This window comes from Pseudophryne corroboree, chromosome 4, assembly GCF_028390025.1.
Source record: "Pseudophryne corroboree isolate aPseCor3 chromosome 4, aPseCor3.hap2, whole genome shotgun sequence".
NCBI classification, from domain to species: Eukaryota; Metazoa; Chordata; class Amphibia; order Anura; family Myobatrachidae; genus Pseudophryne; species Pseudophryne corroboree.
Genome location: NC_086447.1, coordinates 7506571 through 7532793, shown reverse-complemented (window position 1 = coordinate 7532793; position 26223 = coordinate 7506571). Strand labels below are relative to the sequence as shown.

The 26223-nt window shown below is 47.3% G+C and overlaps 1 protein-coding gene across 1 annotated transcript; it reads right to left on the bottom strand.

Annotated features, from left to right (window-relative positions):
• Window positions 1–2362: 2362 nt before the first annotated feature.
• On the bottom strand, window positions 2363–24922 carry LOC134911050 (WAP four-disulfide core domain protein 5-like). Its single transcript, XM_063919444.1, has 4 exons — window positions 24815–24922; window positions 13680–13826; window positions 8117–8263; window positions 2363–2572 (listed from the first exon to the last, which is right to left on the bottom strand). The coding sequence occupies exons 1-4, from the start codon at window positions 24867–24869 to the stop codon at window positions 2562–2564; spliced, it is 360 nt and encodes a 119-aa protein (XP_063775514.1). The 5' UTR covers window positions 24870–24922; the 3' UTR covers window positions 2363–2561.
• Between the last annotated feature and the right edge of the window lie 1301 nt (window positions 24923–26223).

The window sequence follows — 26223 nt, the reverse complement described above, 5'->3', positions numbered from 1 at the left end:
TGTGGCCTACCGTACTGCTGCTTAGTGCTTATATATATGATATTATACTGTATAACGGACCTGGTAGACAGTGTCAGCAGACTGCTAAACTAGTATAAAGAAAGAAAAAAAACACACCACAGGTATACAATGTAGATGGATGGATAGTACAGTATTACTTATACTTATGGACGACGAGTGATGACATAGAGGTAGGTACAGCCGTGGCCTACTGTTCTGCTGTTTAGTGCTTATATATATATATATGATATACTGTATAACGGACCTGGTGGACACTGTCAGCAGACTGCTAAACTAGTATGAAGAAAGAAAAAAAAACACCACAGGTATAATGTAGATGGATGGATAGTATTACTTATACGTATGGACGACGAGTGACGAGTCGACACAGAGGTAGGTACAGCCATGGCCTACCGTACTGCTGCTTAGTGCTTAATTATATATATAATATACTGTATAACGGACCTGGTGGACACTGTCAGCAGACTGCTAAACAAACTAGTATGAAGAAAGAAAAAAAAAACAACACAGGTATACAATGTAGATGGATGGATAGTATTACTTATACTTATGGACGACGAGTGACGACACAGAGGTAGGTAGTAGGTACAGCCGTGGCCTACCGTACTGGTGCTTAGTGCTTAATTATATATATAATATACTGTATAACGGACCTGGTGGACACTGTCAGCAGACTGCTAAACAAACTAGCATGAAGAAAGAAAAAAAAAAACACCACAGTGTTTTTCAGGCAGACAAACGTACACTGGACTGGTGGTCACTGTCAGCAAAACTGTGCACTGTACTCCTGCTATAACTGCTCCCCAGTCCCCACAATTAGGCAGTGTGAGCAGTGCACTCAGCACAGATATATCATGCAGCAGTGCAGCACACCGAGTGAGCACAGATATGGTGGAGCGTTTTTTTTTAGGCAGAGAAACAACGGATTAATTAAACTCAAAACCCTGCACTGTACTCCCTAACAGCTGCTCCCCATCCCCAATCCTCCCCACAATTTATAACTAACTAAGTTCTACTATAGTTCTACTATAACGGAGAGGACGCCAGCCACGTCCTCTCCCTATCAATGGATAGGTAATTTTTTAGCAGCTGGTCAAAATACATGGTTTTGCCCAACTGCAGGTGGGGCAGATATAACGTGCAGAGAGAGTTAGATTTGGGAGTGGTGTGTTCAATCTGCAATCTAAATTGCAGTGTAAAAATAAAGCAGACAGTATTTACACTATACAGAAACAATATAACCCACCCAAATCTAACTCTCTCTGCACATGTTATATCTGCCCCCCCCCCCCCCCCCCCCTGCAGTGCACATGGTTTTGCCCAACTGCTAAAAAATTTCCTGCTGCAATCAGCTTGGAATTACCCCCATTGTGTAACAGCAGGAGATTGCAGGGATCTGTAATTCTAAACTACTGTGGGGACTTAGTAAGTAAGATATCATCCTGGCTTGTCATTGGTAATGTTATTGTGTACTATGTGTGTATATTTACAATAAACGGCATTGGCCACTTTACTAAACTGTTTACCTGAGTGATCAGAGAATCCGTATCCTCTCAGTGTCGACCTAATTACTGTCGACCTAGAGGCCGGAACACAGTCTAAGGGCCTTACACCAAACTACTCTTCCTCCATTCCGCGGTGTCATCATCCAGCTAATCCCAGAAAATGCTATTATTCATATTGGGGGTCATTCCGAGTTGATCGTAGCTGTGCTAAATTTAACACAGCTCCGATCAATCACAATGACATTCGAGGGAACGCCCAGAACAGGGCTATCTCGCCCTTTTGCACTTCAAGAGTAGCTCCCGGCCAGCGCAGCTTTAGCGTGCTGTCCAGGAGCTACTCATCGCTTCCCGGCCTGCAGCGGCTGTGTGTGACGTCACGCAGCCGCTGCAGCCCGCCCACCGTTCTATCCGCCAGGTCTGCGTTGCCCGCACTGCTCCCACGAAATGGTGGCCAAACGCAGCCGTTCCGCCCCTCCCACCCAGCGACCGCCTCTGCCTGTCAATCAGAAAGAGGTGATCGCATCCCTGCTACGGCCTTCGGACGTCTGGCATGCGCCGGCGCTGTAGTGCTCAGTAGGGACCCGTTCGCTCGGTTGCAACAAAAAGCAGCGAGCGAACAGGTCAGAATGACCCCCTTTGTGTGTTGTATAAAGGTGTATTCCTTATAGAAAGTGTTGTGGCTTCACCCGTGTGCATGCAGCCAGACCCGGAGACAGCGGAACAAAATAAGGGCCATTGGATAGATAAGTGTCTGCCAACCCCAGGAGGGTATGAGGACGGGCACTGCCAGCGCTGAGCGATAGGGGAATAAGTGCCAACCAACAAATACAGAGGTGTGCGATCTCATAGTTTATTATATGTGTATGACAGTGATACAATGTATCTCCATTCATAGGAGACAGGACAAAGAAACGTTCTTCTGCATGAAGTGAATGATCCTGTAATTGCTGTGAGAAAGGTAGGTAGGAGGTTCTGCAGCAGCTCTGCCGTCACAGTGGGGTCATGCTGCGGCCTCTTCTGTCCCTTGCTGAGAGATCAGGACTTAGCTGTATATGAGAGACATTGTACATGCAGCGTTACTCTCTGTATAGCACCATCAGCATATATGTATTGTGTATATGTGTATATGTATAGTGTATATGTATATGTATTGTGTATATGTATAGTGTATATGGGAGACATTGTACATGCAGCGTTACTCTCTGTATAGCACCATCAGCATATATGTATTGTGTATATGTATAGTGTATATGGGAGACATTGTACATGCAGCGTTACTCTCTGTATAGCACCATCAGCATATATGTATTGTGTATATGTATGTGTATATGTATAGTGTATATGTATAGTGTATATGTATTGTGTATATGTATTGTGTATATGTATGTGTATATGTATAGTGTATATGTATGTGTATATGTATGTGTATATGTATGTGTATATGTATAGTGTATATGTATTGTGTATATGTATGTGTATATGTATAGTGTATATGTATTGTGTATATGTATTGTGTATATGAGAGACATTGTACATGCAGCGTTACTCTCTGTATAGCACCATCAGCATATATGTATTGTGTATATGTATAGTGTATATGAGAGACATTGTACATGCAGCATTACTCTCTGTATAGCACCATCAGCATATATATATTGTGTATATGTATTGTGTATATGTATAGTGTATATTTATATATTGTGTATATGAGAGACATTGTACATGCAGCGTTACTCTCTCTATAGCACCATCAGCATATATATATTGTGTATATGTATTGTGTATATGTATAGTGTATATGTATATATTGTGTATATGAGAGACATTGTACATGCAGCGTTACTCTCTGTATAGCACCATCAGCATATATGTATTGTGTATATGTATTGTGTATATGTATAGTGTATGTGTATATGTATTGTGTATATGAGAGACATTGTACATGCAGCGTTACTCTCTGTATAGCACCATCACCATATATGTATTGCGTATATGTATTGTGTATGTGTATATGTATTGTGTATATGTATTGTGTATAGTATTGTGTATATATATTGTGTATATGTATAGTGTATAGTATTGTGTATATGTATAGTGTATATGAGAGACATTGTACATGCAGCGTTACTCTCTGTATAGCACCATCAGCATATATGTATTGTGTATATGTATTGTGTATGTGTATATGTATTGTGTATATGTATAATGTATATATATTGTGTATATGTATAGTGTATATGTATTATGTATATGTATTGTGTATATATATATTGTGTATATGTATTGTGTATGTGTATATGTATTATGTATATGTATTGTGTATATGTATTGTGTATATGAAAGACATTGTACATGCAACGTTACTCACTGTATAGCACCATCAGCATATATGTATTGTGTATATGTATTGTGTATGTGTATATGTATTGTGTATATGTATATATGTATTGTGTATATGTATTGTGTATAGTATTGTGTATATGTATATATATATATATATATATAGTGTATATGAGAGACAATGTACATGCAGCGTTACTCTCTGTATAGCACCATCAGCATATATGTATTGTGTATATGTATTGTGTATATGTATAGTGTATATGTATTGTTTATATGTATAGTGTATATGTATAGTGTATATGTATAGTGTATATGTATAGTGTATATGAGAGACATTGTACATGCAGCGTTACTCTGTATAGCACCATCAGCATATATGTATTGTGTAAATGTATTTTGTATGTGTATATGTATTGTGTATATGTATTGTGTATGTATATATGTATTGTGTATAGTATTGTGTATATGTATAGTGTGTATATATATATATATATATATATATATATATATATATATATATTGTGTATATGAGAGACATTGTACATGCAGCGTTACTCTCCGTATAGCACCTTCAGCATATATGTATTGTGTATATGTATTGTGTATGTGTATAGTGTATATGTATTATGTATATGTATTGTGTATATGTATAGTGTATATGTATAGTGTATATGTATAGTGTATATGTATTGTGTATATGTATAGTGTATATGTATTGTGTATATCAGAGACATTGTACATGCAGCGTTACTCTCTGTATAGCACCATCAACATATATGTATTGTGTATATGTATTGTGTATATGTATAGTGTATATGTATTGTGTATATGAGAGACATTGTACACGCAGCATTACTCTCTGTATAGCACCATCAGCATATATATATTGTGTATATGTATTGTGTATGTGTATATGTATTGTGTATATGTATAGTGTATATGAGAGACATTGTACATGCAGCATTACTCTCTGCATAGCACCATCAGCATATATGCATTGTGTATATGTATTGTGTATGTGTATATGTATTGTGTATATGTATAGTGTACATGAGAGACATTGTACATGCATCGTTACTCTCTGTATAGCACCATCAGCATATATGTATTGTGTATATGTATAATGTATATGTATAGTGTATATGTATTATGTATATGTATTGTGTATATATATATATTGTGTATATGTATTGTGTATATGTATAGTGTATATGTATTGTGTATATGAAAGACATTGTACATGCAGCGTTACTCTCTGTATAGCACCATCAGCATATATGTATTGTGTATATGTATTGTGTATAGTATTGTGTATATGTATAGTGTGTGTATATATATATATATATATATATTGTGTATATGAGAGACATTGTACATGCAGTGTTACCCCTCTGTATAGCACCATCAGCATATACCTGTATGTATTGTGTACATGTATTGTGTATGTGTATGTGTATTGTGTATAGTGTATTAGTGTATATGAGAGATATTGTACATGCAGCGTTACTCTCTGTATAGTACCATCAGCATATATGTATTGTGTATATTTATATATATTGTGTATATGTATTGTGTATATGAGAGACATTGTACATGCAGCGTTACTCTCTGTATAGAACCATCAGCATATATGTATTGTGTATATGTATTGTGTACAGTATTGTGTATATGTATAGTGTATATATATTGTGTATATGAGAGACATTGTACATGCAGCGTTACTCTCTGTATAGCACCATCAGCATATATGTATTGTGTATATGTATTGTGTATATGAGAGACATTGTACATGCAGCATTACTCTCTGTATAGCACCATCAGCATATATGTATTCTGTATATGTATATATATTGTGTATATGTATTGTGTATATGAGAGACTTTGTACATGCAGCGTTACTCTCTGTATTGCACCATCAGCATATATGTATTGTGTATATGTATTGTGTATAGTATAGTGTATATATACCATCAGCATATACGTATTGTGTATATGAGATACATTGTACAAGCAGTGTTAGTCTCTATATAGCACCATCAGCATATATGTATTGTGTATATGTATATGTATTGTGTATATGTATATGTACTGTGTATATGTATAGTGTATATGTATTGTGTATATGAATAGTGTGTGTATATATAATAGTGTATATGTATAGTGTATATGAAAGACCTTGTACATGCAGCGTTAGTCTATGTATAGCACCATCAGCATATATGTATTGTGTATATGTATATGTACTGTGTATATGAATAGTGTATATGTATATGTATAGTGTATACACACACATATATATATTGTATATGTATTGTGTATATGTACAGTGTGTGTGTGTGTGTGTGTGTGTGTGTATATATTATGTATATGTATAGTGTATATTTATATGTATAGTGTATATGTATTGTGTTTTGTGTATATGTATAGTGTATATATATTGGCCCTCATTCCGAGTTGTTCGCTCGGAGTTTTTCATCGCATCGCAGTGAGAATTCTCTTAGTGCGCATGCGCAATGTTCGCACTGCGACTGCGCCAAGTAACTTTACTATGAAGAAAGTAAGTTTACTCACTGCTTTTTCATCGCTCCGACGTTCGCATTGTGATTGACAGGAAATGGGTGTTACTGGGCGGAAACACGGCGTTTTAGGGGCGTGTGGCTGAAAACGCTACCGTTTCCGGGAAAAACGCAGGAGTGGCCGGGGAAACGGTGGGAGTGCCTGGGCGAACGCTGGGTGTGTTTATGACGTCAACCAGGACCGAAAAGCACTGAACTGATCGCACAGGCAGAGTAAGTCTGAAGCTACTCAGAAACTGCTAACTCGTTTGTGATCGCAATAATGCGCATACATCGGTCGCACATTTAAGAAGCTAAGATTCACTCCCAGTAGGCGGCGGCTTAGCGTGTGTAACTCTGCTACATTCGCCTTGCGAGCGAACAACTCGGAATGAGGGCCATTATGTATATATTTTGTGTATATGAGAGACATTGAACATGCAGCGTTAGTCTCTGTATAGCACCATCATCATATATGTATTGTGTATATGTACAGTGTGTGTGTGTGTGTGTGTGTGTGTGTGTATATATATATATATATATATATATATGTATAGTGTATATTTATATGTATAGTGTATATATAGTGTATATGTATTGTGTATACAGTATGTATTGTGTATATGTATATATATTGTGTATATGTGTTGTATATTTTGTATGTATAGTGTATATGTATTGTGTATATGTAGTATATATTGTGTATACAGTATATATTGTGTATATGTATTGTGTATATGTGTATATATATACATTGTGTATATGTATTGTGTATTTTGTATGTATAGTGTATATGTATTGTGTATATGTAGTATATATATTGTGTATACAGTATGTATTGTGTATATGTATTGTATATATGTATTGTATATATGTATATATATTGTGTATGTGTATGTGTTTATAAACCGCACATGTTACTCTGCACTGTACGCCGGGGCTCCGGATTGCTGCTGGTGTGCACAGTTGCTTTATCACTGTCTCTGGGAGTGCCCAGTGATCCAGGGCTCTGGAGGTGGGTAAGACGGGACGCTGAGACCCACCGGGTCACCTTTGTGCCTTTTACCCCCGAGTGGGCCGTTCTGAGCATCTTTACGCTGGGGGCAGAGACTTAATCCGGGCAGTAGGAAATGATTGCTTGGTGTAAGTGCTGCAGCAAAAGACCCTCCTACAGGAATGTATACACCCAACCCCGATTCATTTCCAATGACAGTATATAGGGGGGGAATTCAGCAGCAGTCACATTTCCTCACATTCCCATGCAGTGGCTGAGGAGATGCCATCGCATCTCAGTTATGTGAACGCCTCTGTCTGATGGACAGGCAGAGGCGTTCGTGGGGGCGGCAACGCGGCGTTGCGGGGATGGTGACACGGTATTGGGTGGGCGTGGCATGGGAAACGGAGGTTGGGTTCGGGGGTCGGCCATGTGTCGTCACAAAAGAGTGTTTTTTTGCCAATCTGTGCATGTGCAAACTATCAAAGTGCGATCGCATTCCTGACGGCGGCTGTTGAGGGGTGCGTCCATGCGGTGTTGCGGAGGCGTGTCTGGATGGTTGACTGGGTCAGCTGCGTGACGTCACACCCCGGCAGTAGTGTGTAACGCTTGTGTGTGTTATTTATTGTGTAGTTTAATACAATGATTCCCCGGCTCACCCTCCTGTCTGTGTCACCCGGACGCTGAGCTCCACTTACCGACAGGATCCGCGCATTGTATGTGGCAGCCGGTGTCACAGCACTTCTGGCTGCCGCCACACGCCCAGTCGCTGGTACAGTCCGTTATAGTGCTATCTCCACACGGTGCAAACGTATTGACCACCAGACACTCGCCTGGTTTCTTCCCTGTAGAGAGAGACACGTCACTGGCTGGTATATACAGAGGAAGCAGGGACTGTCACATCTATATACTCATTATATATAATATACAGTACTGAGCGTCAGCCTTTCTGCCAACATGAATGGGGCAGTAATAATAATAATCTGGTTACAGGTGTGTAATCACTGCTGGCCCGTGCTTGTAGCACCCTGCAGCCACTATCGCCATGGCAGTGCCCCCGGATGCTCCGGTAGTTAGGGGGTGGGGCCGCTACAGGGCGCTGCGGAGCATCTTATGCCGCTCAGTGGTTATATTGAACAGGGACATTGGGGAAAGGACAGAGGTGACAGGGACATGACATTGGGGACAGGACAGAGGTGACAGGACATTGGGGACAGGTTAGAGGTGACAGGACATTGGGGACAGGTTAGAGGTGACAGGACATTGGGGACAGGTTAGAGGTGACAGGACATTGGGGACAGGTTAGAGGTGACAGAACATTGGGGACAGGTTAGAGGTGACAGGACATTGGGGACAGGACAGAGGTGACAGGGACAGGACAGAGGTGACAGGGACAGGACAGAGGTGACAGGGACAGGTTAGAGGTGACAGGGACAGGACAGAGGTGACAGGGACAGGACAGAGGTGACAGGGACAGGTTAGAGGTGACAGGGACAGGACAGAGGTGACAGGGACAGGACAGAGGTGAAGGGATAATGGTGGCAGGGACAGGACAGAACAGAGAACCGTTAATTTACAGGGAACTAGAGACTTGATTAAGGTACTGTGTCCCCGGTACCAAATACCATCTAGGTTCCATTTCTCTAGGCAGGCGATACCGAGAATGTACACAGACCTCAGAAAAAGACTCACCAGTGTCCTAAAAAATGCAGTTGTACCCAATGTCCACTTAACCACGGACATGTGGACAAGTGGAGCAGGGCAGACTCAGGACTATATGACTGTGACAGCCCACTGGGTAGATGTATTGCCTCCCGCAGCAAGAACAGCAGCGGCGGCACCAGTAGCAGCATCTCGCAAATGCCAACTCGTTCCTAGGCAGGCTACGCTTTGTATCACCACTTTCCATAAGAGGCACACAGCTGACAACCTCTTACGGAAACTGAGGAACATCATCGCAGAATGGCTTACCCCAATTAGATTTTCCTGGGGATTTGTGATATTGGACAACGCCACCAATATTGTGCGTGCATTACATGTGGGCAAATTCCAGCACGTCCCATGTTTTGCACATACCTTGAATTTGGTGGTGCAGAATTTTTTTTAAAACGACAGGGGCGTGCAAGAGATGCTGTCAGTGGCCTGAAGAATTGCGGGCCACTTTCGGCGTACAGGCACCACGTACAGAAGACTGAAGCACCACCAAACATTCCTGAACCTGCCCTGCCATCATCTGAAGCAAGAGGTGGTAACGAGGTGAAATTCATAGAAACATAGAAACATAGAATTTGTCGGCAGATAAGAACCACTTGGCCCATCTATTCTGCCCCTTATTTTTTATTTTTTTTATCACTAACCTTATTTGATCCTTATTTCTTTGTAAGGATATCCTTATGTCTATCCCATGCATGTTTAAATTGCTCTACTGTCTTAGCCTACCACCTCTGATGGGAGGCTATTCCACTTGTCCACTACCCTTTCTGTGAAATAATTTTTCCGCAAATTTCCCCTGAACCTCCCCCCCTCCAGTCTCACTGCATGTCCTCGTGTCCTATTGCTTCTCTTCATTTGGAGAATGTTTCCCTCCTGGACTTTGTTAAAACCCTTCATATATTTGAAAGTTTCTATCATGTTCCCCCTTTCCCTTCTCTGCTCCAAACTATACATATTGAGATTTCTTAGTCTTTCTGGGTATGTTTTGTGATGTAGGCCATGCACCATTTTAGTTGCCCTCCTTTGTACAGTTTCTAATGTATTAATATCCTTTTGAAGATATGGCCTCCAGAACTGAATACAGTATTCTAGATGAGGCCGTACCAATGACCTATACAGTGGCATTATTACTTCTTTCTTTCTGCTGCTGATTCCTCTCCCAATGCAGCCAAGCATCTGACTAGCCTTCCTCATTGCCTTGTTACATTGCTTACCTTCCTTTATGTCACCTGAGATAGTGACTCCTAGATCCCTTTCCTCCTCAGTAGTTTATAGTATAGTGCCATTAATACTATATTTATCCTTTATGTCACCTGAAATAGTGACTCCTAGATCCCTTTCCTCCTCAGTAGTTTCCAGTATAGTGCCATTAATACTGTATTTATCCTTTATGTCACCTGAAATAGTGACTCCTAGATCCCTTTCCTCCTCAGTAGTTTCCAGTATAGCGCCATTAATACTGTATTTATCCTTTATGTCACCTGAGATAGTGACTCCTAGATCCCTTTCCTCCTCAGTAGTTTCCAGTATAGCGCCATTAATACTATATTTATTCTTTATGTCACCTGAAATAGTGACTCCTAGATCCCTCTCCTCCTCAGTAGTCTCCAGTATAGTGCCATTATACTATATTTATCCTTTATGTCACCTGAGATAGTGACTCCTAGATCCCTTTCCTCCTCATTAGTTCCCAGTATAGTGCCATTAATACTATATTTATCCTTTATGTCACCTGAGATAGTGACTCCTAGATCCCTTTCCTCCTCAGTAGTCCCCAGTATAGCACCATTAATACTATATTTATCCTTTATGTCACCTGAAATAGTGACTCCTAGATCCCTTTACTCCTCAGTAGTTTCCAGTATAGTGCCATTAATACTATATTTATCCTTTATGTCACCTGAAATAGTGACTCCTATATCCCTTTCCTCCTCAGTAGTTTCCAGTATAGTGCCATTAATACTGTATTTAGCTTTAGGATTTTTGAGACCCAAGTGCATGATTTTGCATTTTTTGGCATTAAACTGTAATTGCCAGACTCTTGACCATTAAACTGTAATTCAACCCTCTATATGCTTCAGAGGATGGAGGAGCAGCAAAAGGCCATTCAAGGCTATACATCTGCCTACGATATAGGCAAAGGAGGGGGAATGCACCTGTCTCAAGCGCAGTGGAGAATGATTTCAACGTTGTGCAAGGTTCTGCAACCCTTTGAACTTGCCACACGTGAAGTCAGTTCAGACACTGCAAGCCTGAGTCAGGTCATTCCCCTCATCAGGCTTTTGCAGAAGAAGCTGGAGACATTAAAGGAGGAGCTAAAACAGAGCGATTCCGCTAGGCATGTGGGACTTGTGGATGCTGCCCTTAATTCGCTTAACAAGGATTCACGGGTGGTCAATCTGTTGAAATCAGAGCACTACATTTTGGCCACCGTGCTCGATCCTAGATTTAAAACCTACATTGTATCTCTCTTTCCGGCAGACACAAGTCTGCAGAGGTTCAAAGAACTGCTGGTGAGAAAATTGTCAAGTCAAGCGGAACGTGACCCGTCAACAGCTCCTCCTTCACTTTCTCCCGCAACTGGGGGTGCGAGGAAAAGGCTAAGAATACCGAGCCCACCCGCTGGCGGTGATGCAGAGAAGTCTAAACGAGTGCTGACATCTGGTCCGGACTGAAGGACCTGTCAACGATTACTGACATGTCGTCTACTGTCACTTCATATGATTCTCTCACCATTGAAAGAATGGTGGAGGATTATATGAGTGACCGCATCCAAGTAGGCACGTCACACAGTCCATACGTATACTGGCAGGAAAAAGAGGCAATTTGGAGGCCCTTGCACAAACTGGCTTTATTTTACATAAGTTGACCCCCCTCCAGTGTGTACTCCGAAATAGTGTTTAGTGCAGCCGGTAACCTTGTCAGCGATCGGCGTACGAGGTTACTTCCACAAAATGTGGAGAAGATGGTGTTCATCTAAATTAATTATAATCAATTCCTCCATGGAGACATTCACCAGCAATTGCCTCCAGAAAGTACACAGGGACCTGAGATGGTGGATTCCAGTGGGGACGAATTAATAATCTGTGAGGAGGGGGATGTAATCAGTGAAAGGGGTGAGGAATCGGAGGATGATGATGAGGTGGACATCTTGCCTCTGTAGAGCCAGTTTGTGCAAGGAGAGATTAATTGCTTCTTTTATGGTGGGGCCCAAACCAACCAGTCATTTCAGTCACAGTCGTGTGGCAGACCCTGTCGCTGAAATGATGGGTTTCTTAAAGTGTGCATGTCCTGTTTATACAACATAAGGGTGGGAGGGCCCAAGGACAATTCCATCTTGCACCTCATTTTTTTTTTTTTTTTTACTGTATCTTTGCGTCATGTGCTGTTTGGGGGCAATTTTTTGAAGGGCCATCCTGCGTGACACTGCAGTGCCACTCCTAGAGGTGCCAGGTGTTTGTGTCGGCCACTTGTGTCGCTTAGCTTAGTCATCCAGCGACCTCGGTGCAAATTTTAGTACTAAAAATAATATTGTGAGGTGTGAGGTGTTCAGAATAGACTTATCACTACTGGAAATGAGTGGAAATGATGGTTATTGAGGTTAATAATACTATGGGATCAAAATGACCCCCAAATTCTATGATTTAAGCTGTTTTTGAGGGGTTTTTTGAAGAAAAAAAAAACACCCGAATCCAAAACACAGCTGAATCCAACAAAAAATTTTAAGGGAGGTTTTGCCAAAATGCGTCCAGATCCAAAACACGACCACGGAACCGAATCGAAAACCAAAACACAAAACTCTAGTATTGTGTATATGTATTGTGTATATGTATATATGTTATGTATATGTAGTATATATATATTGTGTATATGTGTTTATAAACCGCACATGTTACTCTGCACTGTACACCGGGGCTCCGGATTGCTGATGGTGTGCACAGTTGGTTTATCACTGTCTCTGGGAGTGCCCAGGGGTCCAGGGCTCTGGAGGTGGGTAAGACGGGACGCTGAGACCCACCGGGTCACCTTTGTGCCCTTTACCCCCGAGCGGGCCGTTCTGAGCATCTTTCCGCTGGGGGCAGAGACTTAATCCGGGCAGTAGGAAATGATTGCTTGGTGTAAGTGCTGCAGCAAAAGACCCTCCTACAGGAATGTATACACCCAACCCCGATTCATTTCCAATGACAGTATATAGGGGGGGAATTCAGCAGCAGTCGCATCTCCTCACATTCCCATGCAGTGCATGCGCGCAGGACCTGTACGCGGGCGGGGAGATGCGATCTCATCTCTGTTATGCGGACCCCTGGGCCTGAGTGACAGGCAGTGGCGTTCATGAGACGGTGACGCAGCGTTGAGGGGAATTTGCATGCTGGGCGGTCGATGACATCGCTGCCGGGAATTTGCGCGGTGGGCGGCCCCCAGCATGCGATCTCAGCCAGTTGCAGTTAACTGAACGAGCGCCATCACAAATGAGCGATTTTTGCCAATCTGCGCATGTGCATGGACTGCAACTATCAGAATGCGACTGCATCCGTCAGCTCCACTTACCGGCAGGTTCCACGCATTGTATGTGGCAGGCGTAGTTACAGCACTTCAGGTAGCTGCCACAGTCCGAGTCACTCCCACACCCGGGATTCGGGTCCTTTTCACATTTTATTAACGTAGGGGTCACCGGACAGTCGCCTGGTTTCTCCGCTGTAGAGAGAGAAAGACACATCACTCGCTGGTGGCCCTGGTATATACAGAGGACATAGCCTAGGAAGCAGGGACAGCCGCTGTCACATCTACAGTTGTGCTCATAAGTTTACATACCCTAGCAGAATTTGTGATTTTATATGAGAATATGAATGATATGAATGATAACTCACAAACTTTTCTGTCACTCATGGTTAGTGGTTGGGTGAAGCCATTTATTGTCAAACAACTGTGTTTACTCTTTCTAAATCATAATGACAACAGAAACTACCCAAATGACCCTGATCAAAAGTTTACATACCCCAGTTCTTAATACCGTATATTGCCCCCATTAACATCAATGACAGCTTGAAGTCTTTTGTGGTAGTTGTGGATGAGGCTCTTTATCTTCTCAGATGGTAAAGCCGCCCATTCTTCTTGGAAAAAAGCCTCCGGTTCCTGTAAATTCTTGGGCTGTCTTGCATGAACTGCACGTTTGAGGTCTCCCCCGAGTGGTTCAATGATATTGAGGTCAGGAGACTGAGATGGCCACTCCAGAACCTTCACTTTATTCTGCTGTAGCCAATGACAGGTCGACTTGGCCTTGTGTTTTGGATCATTGTCATGTTGGAACGTCCAAGTACGCCATACTTGCCTACCCTCCCGGAATGGCCAGGAGGCTCCCGAAAATCGGGTGACCCTCCCAACCCCCCGGAAAGGTGGGCAAGCCTCCCGCTCTCCCCCTCTGCCGCCCGCAGCAGAGAATGTGCGGGCGGCCCGAGGGGGTCCGATGACGCGATTCGCGCTGAACGCGTCATCGTAGCTCCACCCCCCGCTATGCAGCGCCTCGTTTCTCGGCACAGCACAGCAGGGGGGGGAGTCACGATGACGCGACCGTGAAGCCACGCCCCCGGACCGCCCATTCTACTGCCGGCCACGCCTCCGAACCGGCTCTCCTGCTGCCGGCCACGCCCCCGATACACCTACAACGCTGCCACCTCCCGGAGGAGGAGGCAGCAAAGTAGGTAAGTATGAAGTACGCCCCATGCGCAGCTTCCGGGCTGATGAGTGCAAATATTCCTCCAGTATTTTCTGATAACATGCTGCATTCATCTTGCCATCAATTTTGACCAAGTTTCCAGTGCCTTTGTAGCTCACCCATCCCCAAAACATCAGCGATCCACCTCCGTGTTTCACAGTAGGAATGGTGTACCTTTCATCATAGGCCTTGTTGACTCCTCTCCAAATGTAACGTTTATGGTTGTGGCCAAAAAGTTCAATTTTGGTCTCATCACTCCAAATGACTTTGTTCCAGAAGTTTTGAGGCTTGTCTCTGTGCTGTTTGGAGTATTGTAAGTGGAATGCTTTGTGGCATTTGCGTAGTAATGGCTTTCTTCTGGCGACTCGACCATGCAGCCAATTTTCTTCAAAGGCCTCCTTATTGTGCATCTTGAAACAACCACACCACTTTTTTTCAGAGAGTCCTGTATTTCAGCTGAAGTTATTTGTGGATTTTTCTTTGCATCCTGAACAATTTTCCTGGCAGTTGTGGCTGAAATTTTTGTTAGTCTACCTGACCATTATTTGGTTTCCACAGATTCCCTCATTTTCTACTTCTTAATTAGAGTTTGAAGACTGCTGATTGGCATTCTCAATTGCTTGGATTTCTTTTTATATCCCTTTCCTGTTTCATTCAGTTCACTTACCTTTTCCCACAGATCCTTTGACAATTCTTTTGCTTTCCCCATGACTCAGAATCCAGACACGTCAGTGCAGCACTGGATGAAAGATGCAAGGGTCTTTCAGGAGTCCAGAAACTCACTGACCTTTTATACACACACACACACACTGATTACAAGCAAACAGATCACAGCTGAGGGTGGTTACCTTTAGTAGCCATTCAAACCCGTTTGTGTCAACTTGTGTGCATGTTATCAGGACAAAATCTCCAGGGTATGTAAACTTTTGATCAGGTTCATTTGGGTAGTTTCTGTTGTCATTATGATTTAGAAAGAGTAAACATAGTTGTTTGACAATAAATGGCTTCACCCAACCACTGACCATGAGTGAAAGAAACGTTTGTGAGTTATCATTCATATTCTCTGAGAAATGGCCAGAAAATCACAAATTCTGCAAGGGTATGTAAACTTACGAGCACAACTGTATATGCTCATTATATATAATATACAGTACTGAGCGTCAGCCTTTCTGCCAACATGAATGAGGCAGATTGCCGTAGTGGTAATAATAATAATAATCTGGTTCCAGGTGTGTAATCACTGCTGGCCCGTGCTTGTAGCACCCTGCAGCCACTATCGCCATGGCAGTGCCCCCGGATGCTCCGGTAGTTAGGGGGTGGGGCCGCTATAGGGTGTTGCGGAGCCGCTGAGCGGTTATATTGAAGAGGGATTTGCAGGGGCGCTGTATGAGAGGAGGAGGCCGGTGTTCCCCACCTCAGCCGGATCCCCCCCCCCCCCCCGGGCCCCCTCCTCTCTGCGGCAGCGCTGTATATATACTATCTCCTATATAATAGCCCAGATCTGTGACTCTGTGCCTGGGCCTCTAACGCTGGGCGTGGCTAGGAGCTCTCATTGGGTTAGCTGCAGATCTATCACACCCAGTCCACAGCTGATTGGGCGAGAAACGCCCTCCCACACAGGTTACATCCAATGGGAGGCTCTGCCCTTTGGCTGCTGTGTGTTCCCAGAGCAGGATTAGCAATGGGGCTGATGGAGCTGCAGCTCCAGGCCCACACCCCAAAATAGTCCCCCTGCATCTGCAGCTCCACACCCTCCAACAATGTACACATAAACATTGCTACAAATACGAAAAGGGGGCGTGGCCACTGTTAAAGTGGCGTTGCCCCGCCTCTTTTCCTATACTTTCAGTGGGAGTTTGGAGAGCCAAAAATCAGTATAGACCATAAAAAAAGGTCCTGTACCTGCCAGTAAGGTGCAGCTGGAGGGTATGCCACTGCATCTGCAGCAAGTCTCTGCGCTGTAGATAGGGGGGAAAAAACAATCCTTTTACTGCAGCGTCCTGTGTCCTGCTGCCAGTCCGCCTGCTGCCTCCGGCATCAACAATCCCCACTCACTAACCGTGGCACAGGTGGAACAAAAGCTGCTGCGGCCACCGGCATAGATGTGTATGAAAGCGGCGCAGCGGAAGGCTTTCATATCCCTCCCTGCGCCGCATACTCTCTGAGCCCCGGAGCCTCCTCTGCGTGTGATGTCACAGAAGTGCCTCCCCGCCACAGCCGCGCCCAGATCCCCAGAGGCCCTGACTCCGCAACACAGCACCTGGGCTGCTGGCCTGGAAGCCCCGATATGGCAAATGTAGCGGATAGAGAGGGTGATATCGCAGAGGGCAATGTCTGGACGCTGAATCAATGTAACAGGTGACAGTGCTGTGCAGTGCAGTGGGTGTGCAGTGTCACTGACACTGCACAGCACTCTCACCTCTTACACTGATTCAGCCAGTCACTCACTTCTGCCAGCCAGTCAATATTGTTACCGCCGGTGTCCCAACGCGCCGCATTACAGGGAAGTAGACGCACTACATAAACTACAGCTCCCAGCAGCCCTTAGCGCCGGAGCATTCCAGTACTAAGGCCTGCTGGGAGCTGTAGTTTATTGAGTGCATCTTCTTCCCTGTAATGCGGCGCGTTGGGACACCGGCGCTAACAATAGTGACTGGCTGCTGTGCGAGTCTCCGGGAGAGCCACTGCCAAAGGGAGGACAGCAGCTTAGCTGCTGACAGGAGGAGAAGTATTACCCCCTCCCCCACTCACAGTAACTCCGGACCCCTTCAGCGACCCCCCCCTCCAGCACCCACGGTGGCTCCGGACTCCCTCCCCCACCCGCAGCAACCCCTGCACTCTCCCCCACCCACGGCACCACCCAGAGCCGTAACTACGTGTGTTCCAGGTGTGCCTGGCACACAGCGTAGTAGCCCTGAGGGCACAACGGCCAGCATTTCATGTCAGCTGCCTGTGCTGTGTGCGCCGGAGGAGAAGAGGAGAGGAGCAGCGTCAGGAAAAGACTCGGAGGAGGAGGAGGGAGGGGGACTGGAGCCGCAGCAGCGCTATGTAATTGGTAGCGGTGCCGCTACAGCTGTCCCTCCCCTTCCGCATTGGCTGGCGCTGTTGTGAATGCTGGGATGCGCTTCCCTCATCCCAGCATTAACAGCGGTGGCGGCCAGCCAATGCGGAAGGAGAGGGACAGCTGCAGCAGCGCCACCACCAATTACACTGCGCTCCTCCTTCTTCTCCCATGCCAGGGATCTGCCAGCACCGAGGAGTCTGACTGCCTGAGCCAGGGGGGAGAGATGGTAAGTGTCTGTCTGTCTATCTATCTCTCTATCTATTTATTCTGTCTGCAGACCCTGTCTACCGTAATGTGTAAAAAGGAGGATGCTGTCTGCCGTAATGTGTAAAAAGGAGGACGCTGTCTGCCGTAATGTGTAAAAAGGGGGACGCTGTCTGCCGTAATGTGGAAAAAGGAGGACGCTGTCTGCCGCAATGTGTAAAAAGGAGGACGCTGTCTGCCGTAATGTGTAAAAAGGGGAACGCTGTCTGCCATAATGTGTAAAAAGGGGACGCTGTCTGCCGTAATGTGTAAAAAGGGGACGCTGTCTGCCGTAATGTGTAAAAAGGGGGACGATGTCTGCCGCAATGTGTAAAAAGGAGGACCCTGTCTACCGTAATGTGTATAAGGGGCTCCAACTGGTGTAGTGGTGCTACTGTGCATCGTAATTTGAATAATGGTTACTACTGTGCACCGTAGTATGAACTGGTATTATTTTGTGGCCACACCCCTTACCCATGTAGCCATGCCCCTATATTTTTTGCATGCGCCTACGGCGCACACTGTCCCAATTTTATGTAAGTGTGTGTGTGTGTGTGTGTGTGGGGGATGCCAATGCCATTTCTTGCACACAGCGCTAAAATGCCTAGTTACGGCACTGGCACCACCACACCCACCACATCGGCTCCACCCCTGCAACTACTTCTCCCCCACCTGTGGTGGCTTCGGACCGGCACTCACACACCCTCCCCTCCCCCGCCCGCAGCACCACTGCACCAGCCCCTTCCCCGCCCGCAGCACCACTGCCCCATCTCATTCCCCACCTGGGGCACCCCCACACCCTCCCCTCCCCCACCCTCAGGCACCCCCGGACCCCCTCCCCCATCCGTGTCTCCCTCGCACCCGCTACTCCCCCAACCACTGTACCTACTAGGTGATTCATCAGGCTACGACCCCTTAATCATCGCACGCCATTTGTCCGTGCAATATTTAACCACTCACACAATTATGATTGGAGGGAATACTCCATATAATACAAATATTGCACGCCACAAGGGCATGCAAGGGTTAAGGAGGCGTAGCCCCTTACGACGGTATGAATAGCGCCTGTAGGGCGAGATGAATCACCTAGTATATATATATACTGTATATAAGAAGTATCTCTATAACAGGTATGTGGGCATTATAAATCTGTATTGCTCCAATAATAATACACTGTACCCATTCTGATCTCAGTAATTGGAGAAATGCGCCTGTGGATACAGAACACATAGAGGTACAACCCCCGGGACTATTACGCAGCTGGTATTTATATTGGAACACATTAACATGCTGTATTTACTAACAGGGGCCTGATTCAGGGTTGTTAGCAAATCAGAAAAGTACATTAATGGGTAACACCATGTGCAGTGCAGGTGGGGCAGATGTAACATGTGCAGTGCAGGTAGGGCAGATGTAACATGTGCAGTGCAGGTGGGGCAGATGTAACATGTGCAGTACAGGTAGGGCAGATGTAACATGTGCAGTACAGGTAGGGCAGATGTAACATGTGCAGTGCAGGTGGGGCAAATGTAACATGTGCAGTGCAGGTAGGGCAGATGTAACATGTGCAGTGCAGGTAGGGCAGATGTAACATGTGCAGTGCAGGTGGGGCAGATGTAACATGTGCAGTGCAGGTAGGGCAGATGTAACATGTGCAGTGCAGGTGGGGCAGATGTAACATGTGCAGTGCAGGTGGAGAAGATGTAACACGTGCAATGTAGGGGGGGCAGATGTAACGTGCACAGTGCAGGTGGGGCAGATGTAACATGTGCACTACAGGTGGGGGAGATGTAATATGCACAGTGCAGATGGGGCAGATGTAACATGCGCAATGTAGGTGGGGCAGATGTAATGTGCACAGTGCAGGTGGGGCAGATGTAACATGTGCAGAGAGAGTTAGATTTGGGTGGGGTGTGTTTAGACTGAAATCTAAATTGCAGTGTAATAATAAAGCAGCCAGTATTTACCCTGTACAGAAACAATATAACACTCCCAAATCCTGTCAGTAAGTTGGGAAGAGTCTTATCTGCTGCTGGCTGTTAGTATCACTGCAGCAGTTACTGCCCTCGGCCATTAGATGGCGATGTTGGCTCATAAATGAATTGTCCATAACTCATCAGTGTCAGACATATTTATCATACATATCTCCTTGTACTCCACAGCTGACATCTACTCTCCTTATTACAGCAGCCTCCACGTAACCTGCGCCGGGCTATAAAGCTGAATGAGACGTGTACACAGGTGGCAGCTAGGGCCTAGCGCAGGGGTGGGGAACCTCCGGCCCGCGAAGCCGTTTGGTCCGGCCCACCAGCTTGTCAGTGAGACACGCTGCCGCTCAGTCCGGCGGCAGCTTGTCTCTGCTGTCAGAGCAGGGAGACGGAGGAGAGCGCGGCTGTGTCGAGTGGGACCAGCGGCGAGTAAAACTTCAAACCAGCCGCCGGTCCGTGAGCCAATCAGAGCTCGCGGACCGGCAGCCAATCAGGAGCCGCGGCTGCTGGTCCGCGAGCTCTGATTGGCTCTCGAACCGGCGGCTGATTTGAAGAACTACACGCCGCCGCTCCCACCCGACAGCCGCGCTCTCCTCCATCGCGTCCACGGTAAGCAGCACGGAGGGGAGAGGGGAGGGCATTTGTATACCTGGCACTGTGGGGGCAACTGCATACCTGGCACTGTGGGGGCTATCTGTATACCTGGCACTGTGGGGGCAACTGCATACCTGGCACGGTGGGGGGGCTATCTGTATACCTGGCACCGTGGGGGGCAACTGCATACCTGGCACCGTGGGGGGCAACTGCATACCTGGCACCGTGGGGGGCAACTGCATACCTGGCACCGTGGGGGGCAACTGCATACCTGGCACCGTGGGGGCCAACTGCATACCTGACACCGTGGGGGGCAACTGCATACCTGACACTGTGGGGGGCAACTGCATACCTGGCACCGTGGGGGGCAACTGCATACCTGACACTGTGGGGGGCAACTGCATACCTGGCACCGTGGGGGGCAACTGCATACCTGGCACCGTGGGGGGGCTATCTGTATACCTGGCACCGTGGGGGGCAACTGCATACCTGGCACCGTGGGGGCCAACTGCATACCTGGCACCGTGGGGGGCAACTGCATACCTGGCACCGTGGGGGGCAACTGCATACCTGGCACCGTGGGGGGCAACTGCATACCTGGCACCGTGGGGGGCAACTGCATACCTGGCACCGTGGGGGGGGCTATCTGTATACCTGGCACCGTGGGGGGGCTATCTGTATACCTGGCACCGTGGGGGGGCTATCTGTATACCTGGCACCGTGGGGGACAACTGCATACCTGGCACCGTGGGGGGCAACTGCATACCTGACACTGTGGGGGGCAACTGCATACCTGGCACCGTGGGGGGCAACTGCATACCTGGCACCGTGGGGGGCAACTGCATACGTGGCACCGTGGGGGCAACTGCATACGTGGCACCGTTGGGGCAACTGCATACCTGGCACTGTGGGGGGCTATCTGCATACCTGGCACCGTGGGGGGGCTATCTGTATACCTGGCACCGTGGGGGGCAACTGCATACCTGGCACTGTGGGGGGCAACTGCATACCTGGCACCGTGGGGGGCAACTGCATACCTGGCACCGTGGGGGGCAACTGCATACCTGGCACCGTGGGGGGCAACTGCATACCTGGCACTGTGGGGGGGCTATCTGTATACCTGGCACCGTGGGGGGCAACTGCATACCTGGCACCGTGGGGGGCAACTGCATACCTGGCACCGTGGGGGGCAACTGCATACCTGGCACTGTGGGGGGGCTATCTGTATACCTGGCACCGTGGGGGGCAACTGCATACCTGGCACCGTGGGGGGCAACTGCATACCTGGCACTGTGGGGGGGCTATCTGTATACCTGGCACCGTGGGGGGCAACTGCATACCTGGCACCGTGGGGGGCAACTGCATACCTGGCACTGTGGGGGCAACTGCATACCTGGCACTGTGGGGGCTATCTGTATACCTGGCACTGTGGGGGCAACTGCATACCTGGCACGGTGGGGGGGCTATCTGTATACCTGGCACCGTGGGGGGCAACTGCATACCTGGCACCGTGGGGGGCAACTGCATACCTGGCACCGTGGGGGGCAACTGCATACCTGGCACCGTGGGGGGCAACTGCATACCTGGCACCGTGGGGGGGGGCTATCTGTATACCTGGCACCGTGGGGGGCAACTGCATACCTGGCACCGTGGGGGGGCTATCTGTATACCTGGCACCGTGGGGGGCAACTGCATACCTGGCACTGTGGGGGGGCTATCAGTATACCTGGCACCGTGGGGGGCAACTGCATACCTGGCACCGTGGAGGGCAACTGCATACCTGGCACCGTGGGGGGCAACTGCATACCTGGCACTGTGGGGGGGCTATCTGTATACCTGGCACTGTGGGGGGCAACTGCATACCTGGCACCGTGGGGGGCAACTGCATACCTGGCACCGTGTGGAAGCTATCTGTATACCTGGCACCGTGGGGGGCAACTGCATACCTGGCACAGTGGGGGGCAACTGCATACCTGGCACTGTGGGGGGGCTATCTGTATACCTGGCACCGTGGGGGGCAACTGCATACCTGGCACCGTGGGGGGCAACTGCATACCTGGCACTGTGGGGGGGCTATCTGTATACCTGGCACCGTGGGGGGCAACTGCATACCTGGCACCGTGGGGGGCAACTGCATACCTGGCACTGTGGGGGGGCTATCTGTATACCTGGCACCGTGGGGGGCAACTGCATACCTGGCACCGTGGGGGGCAACTGCATACCTGGCACCGTGGGGGGCAACTGCATACCTGGCACTGTGGGGGGTCTATCTGTATACCTGGCACCGTGTGGGGCATCTGCATACCTGGCACTGTGGGGACATCTGCATACCTGGCACTGTGGGGACATCTGCATACCTGGCACTGTTAGGGCATTTGTATACCTGGCACTGTGAGGGCATCTGTATAACTGGCATTGGGGGGCATTTGTATACCTGGCACTGTGGGGGCATCTGCATACCTGGCACTGTGGGGGCATCTGCATACCTGGCACTGTGGGGGCATCTGCATACCTGGCACTGTGGGGGGCATTTGTATACCTGGCACTGTGGGGGCATCTGCATACCTGGCACTGTGGTGGCATCTGCATACCTGGCACTGTGGGGGCATCTGTATACCTGGCACTGTGGGGGGCATCTGTATACCTGGCACTTTGAGGGCATTTGTATACCTGGCACTGTGGGGGCATTTGTATACCTGGCACTGTGGGGGGCATTTGTACACCTGGCACTGTGGGGGCATCTGTATACCTGGCACTGTGGGGGGCATTTGTATACCTGGCACTGTGGGGGCATTTGTATACCTGGCACTGTGGGGGCAATTGTGGATCTGACACCGCACTATTGGGGGCATATGTGTATCACGTCCCATTTTAACTGGCCACACCCACAGTACCTCTAAGGGGCAGACCTACTGGGGGGCAGGGTAATTTTTTAAGTTGAGAATTTTTGTATGGCCCCCGAAGGATTTTATAAATATCCATATGGCCCTCGGTAGAAAAAAGGTTCCCCACCCCTGGCCTAGCGGTATGGCCAGTGATATAGAGGTACCGCTACGCCTCAGTCTCTCCCTAGCGGAGCCCCGTGTCTCTGTACATAGGCTGCTGGCTCATAGATGTGTGTAAGTGGTGCTGTCAGTGTGTATAGTTCTCACCAACCAGCCGCTATCACTGCGCCCCAGTCTCCTTATCCCGGCTTCCCCGGAGCCGCTTCCCGTCATTTATTCAGGTAATAATAACCTGTGTATTACAGCTGCCACATTAACCCCTTCTACAGAGAGATGAGAATATTACCATCCCAATGATAGTCCAGCACTAGTCCAGCACCAGGTGACAGGTCACCGGGATCTGTACTGGCCACAAGCAGCGGGTGCAGGAAGGAGAATATGAGGATCAGAGATCCATATTCCCAATGGGCAAATTCTTTCCGCGTGTCACTGTGGTGCTGCCCACCGCTACGGCCTATGCAGGCGTCTTCCCTGGCTACTGTGGAAGCTGCAGGTCATTCAATGTCCAGAGAGTGGGCTCATACATATAAATCTATGGAGGCGGCATACGTAATTCTGCACTGGGAGAGGGGGGTAAGGGAGGGAGAGGACGCTACAGTGCTGATCACACAGACACACATGACACATACATGACACATACATGACTATTCTGCCTGCTTAGATGCTGGTCACTGCAGATCTGCCCCTAACCCCCCCACACGTCCCGCGCCCTTTCTCTAAGGTACTTTATGCCCATTCTGCCAATATCTCTGCATAACCCCATTGTACCGATACCTATATAACGCAGCCCTGTGGTCACCTGACTAGCATGGCCACACCCATCACCTATACACACACAGTCACCTCATTATAAGATGTAGATAATACAACTGGGTAAAGACAGGGAATATGGTTTGTAGCTGCCAGTCACCCTGCACCAGCAGTGCCCTGTACATCCCCTGTCACAGTGTGTCACACACACAACAACTGTGTAATGACACAATCAGCCTCAGCAGGACAATGTAACGCTGCAATAATATAATACATGCCACCTGAGATATACAGAAGCAGTACTTACAGTAATCTATGTGACTTACCTGCAGCCACCGCTGCCAGCAGGACCAGCCCCAGGGAGACAGCAACGAGCTTCATGTCTGGTGTCACTAGTATAATAGCACCTGGTCCTGCACCAGCATTTATACCGGAGCCTGGGAGGTGCAGCACGGGGCGGAGACGGCTCCGGGTGTTATTGCCTAATAGCTTCTACATTACATAATAGGCTGTCACATCGCAGCAGCGTCGCCCTGGTCACTAATGACACATGTGACACTCACACACACCGGGGCTCATTCACTATGGCTCACCATGAGACAGGAATAGTGATATTCTCAGTCCTGCTGCTGCTAAACATCACATGTGAGGAGCCGCGGTGCCAGGAGAAAAAAACCTCTTACCTAATTCAGACCTGATCGCAGCAGCAAATTTGTAAGCAAATGGACAAAACCATGTGCACTGCAGAGGGAAGGGGGGGGGGGGGGCAGATGTAACATGTGCAGAGAGTGTTAGATTTGGGTGGGGTGTGTTCAAACTGAAATCTAAATTGCAGTGTAAAAATAATGCAGCCAGTATTTACCCTGCACAGAAACACTATAACCCACCCAAATCTAACTCTTTCTGCACATGTTAGATCTGCCCCCCCCCCCCTGCAGTGCACATGGTTTTACCCATTTGCTAACAAATTTGCTGCTGTGAAGTAGGCCCACATATGACAATAAAAAAGTGCAATGTCAGATACACATATGCCCCCAATACTGCCAGATACATATATGCCCCCAGTAGTGTAGTGCCAGATAAACATATGCCCCAATAGTGATAGATACACATATGCCCACAGTAGTGCAGTGCCAGATACACATATGCCCCAATAGTGCCAGATACACATATGCCTCCAGTAGTGTCAGATACACATATGCCTCTAGTAGTGCAGTGCCAGATACACGTATGCCCCAATAGTGCCAGATACACATATGCCTCCAGTAGTGTCAGATACAAATTTGCCCAAAATAGTGCCAGATACACATATGCCCCAATAGTGCCAGAAACACATATGCCTCCAATAGTGTCAGATACACATATGCCCCCAGTAGTGCATTGCCAGATACACACATGCCCCCAGTAGTGGCAGATATATATATGCCCCCAGTAGTGCAGTGCCAGATACACATATGCCCCCAATACTGCCAGATACATATATGCCCCCAGTAATGCAGTGCCAGATACACATATGCCCCCAATACTGCCAGATGCATATATGCCCCCAGTAGTGCAGTGCCAGATACACATATGCCCCCAATAGTGATAGCTACACATATGCCCACAGTAGTGCAGTGCCAGATACAAATATGCCCCAATATTGCCAGATACACATATGCCTCCAGTAGTGCCAGATGCACATATGCCCCAGTAGTGCCAGATACACATTTGCCCAAAATAGTGCCAGATACAC

Coding starts and splice junctions, on each gene's coding strand:
- LOC134911050 (XM_063919444.1), bottom strand. CDS start 24,869: ATGAAGCTCGTTGCTGTCTCCCTGGGGCTGGTCCTGCTGGCAGCGGTG. Junction 13,827..24,814: donor GCTGGCAGCGGTGGCTGCAG/GTAAGTCACATA, acceptor CTCTCTCTACAG/CGGAGAAACCAGGCGACTGT. Junction 8,264..13,679: donor ACAATGCGTGGAACCTGCCG/GTAAGTGGAGCT, acceptor CTCTCTCTACAG/GGAAGAAACCAGGCGAGTGT.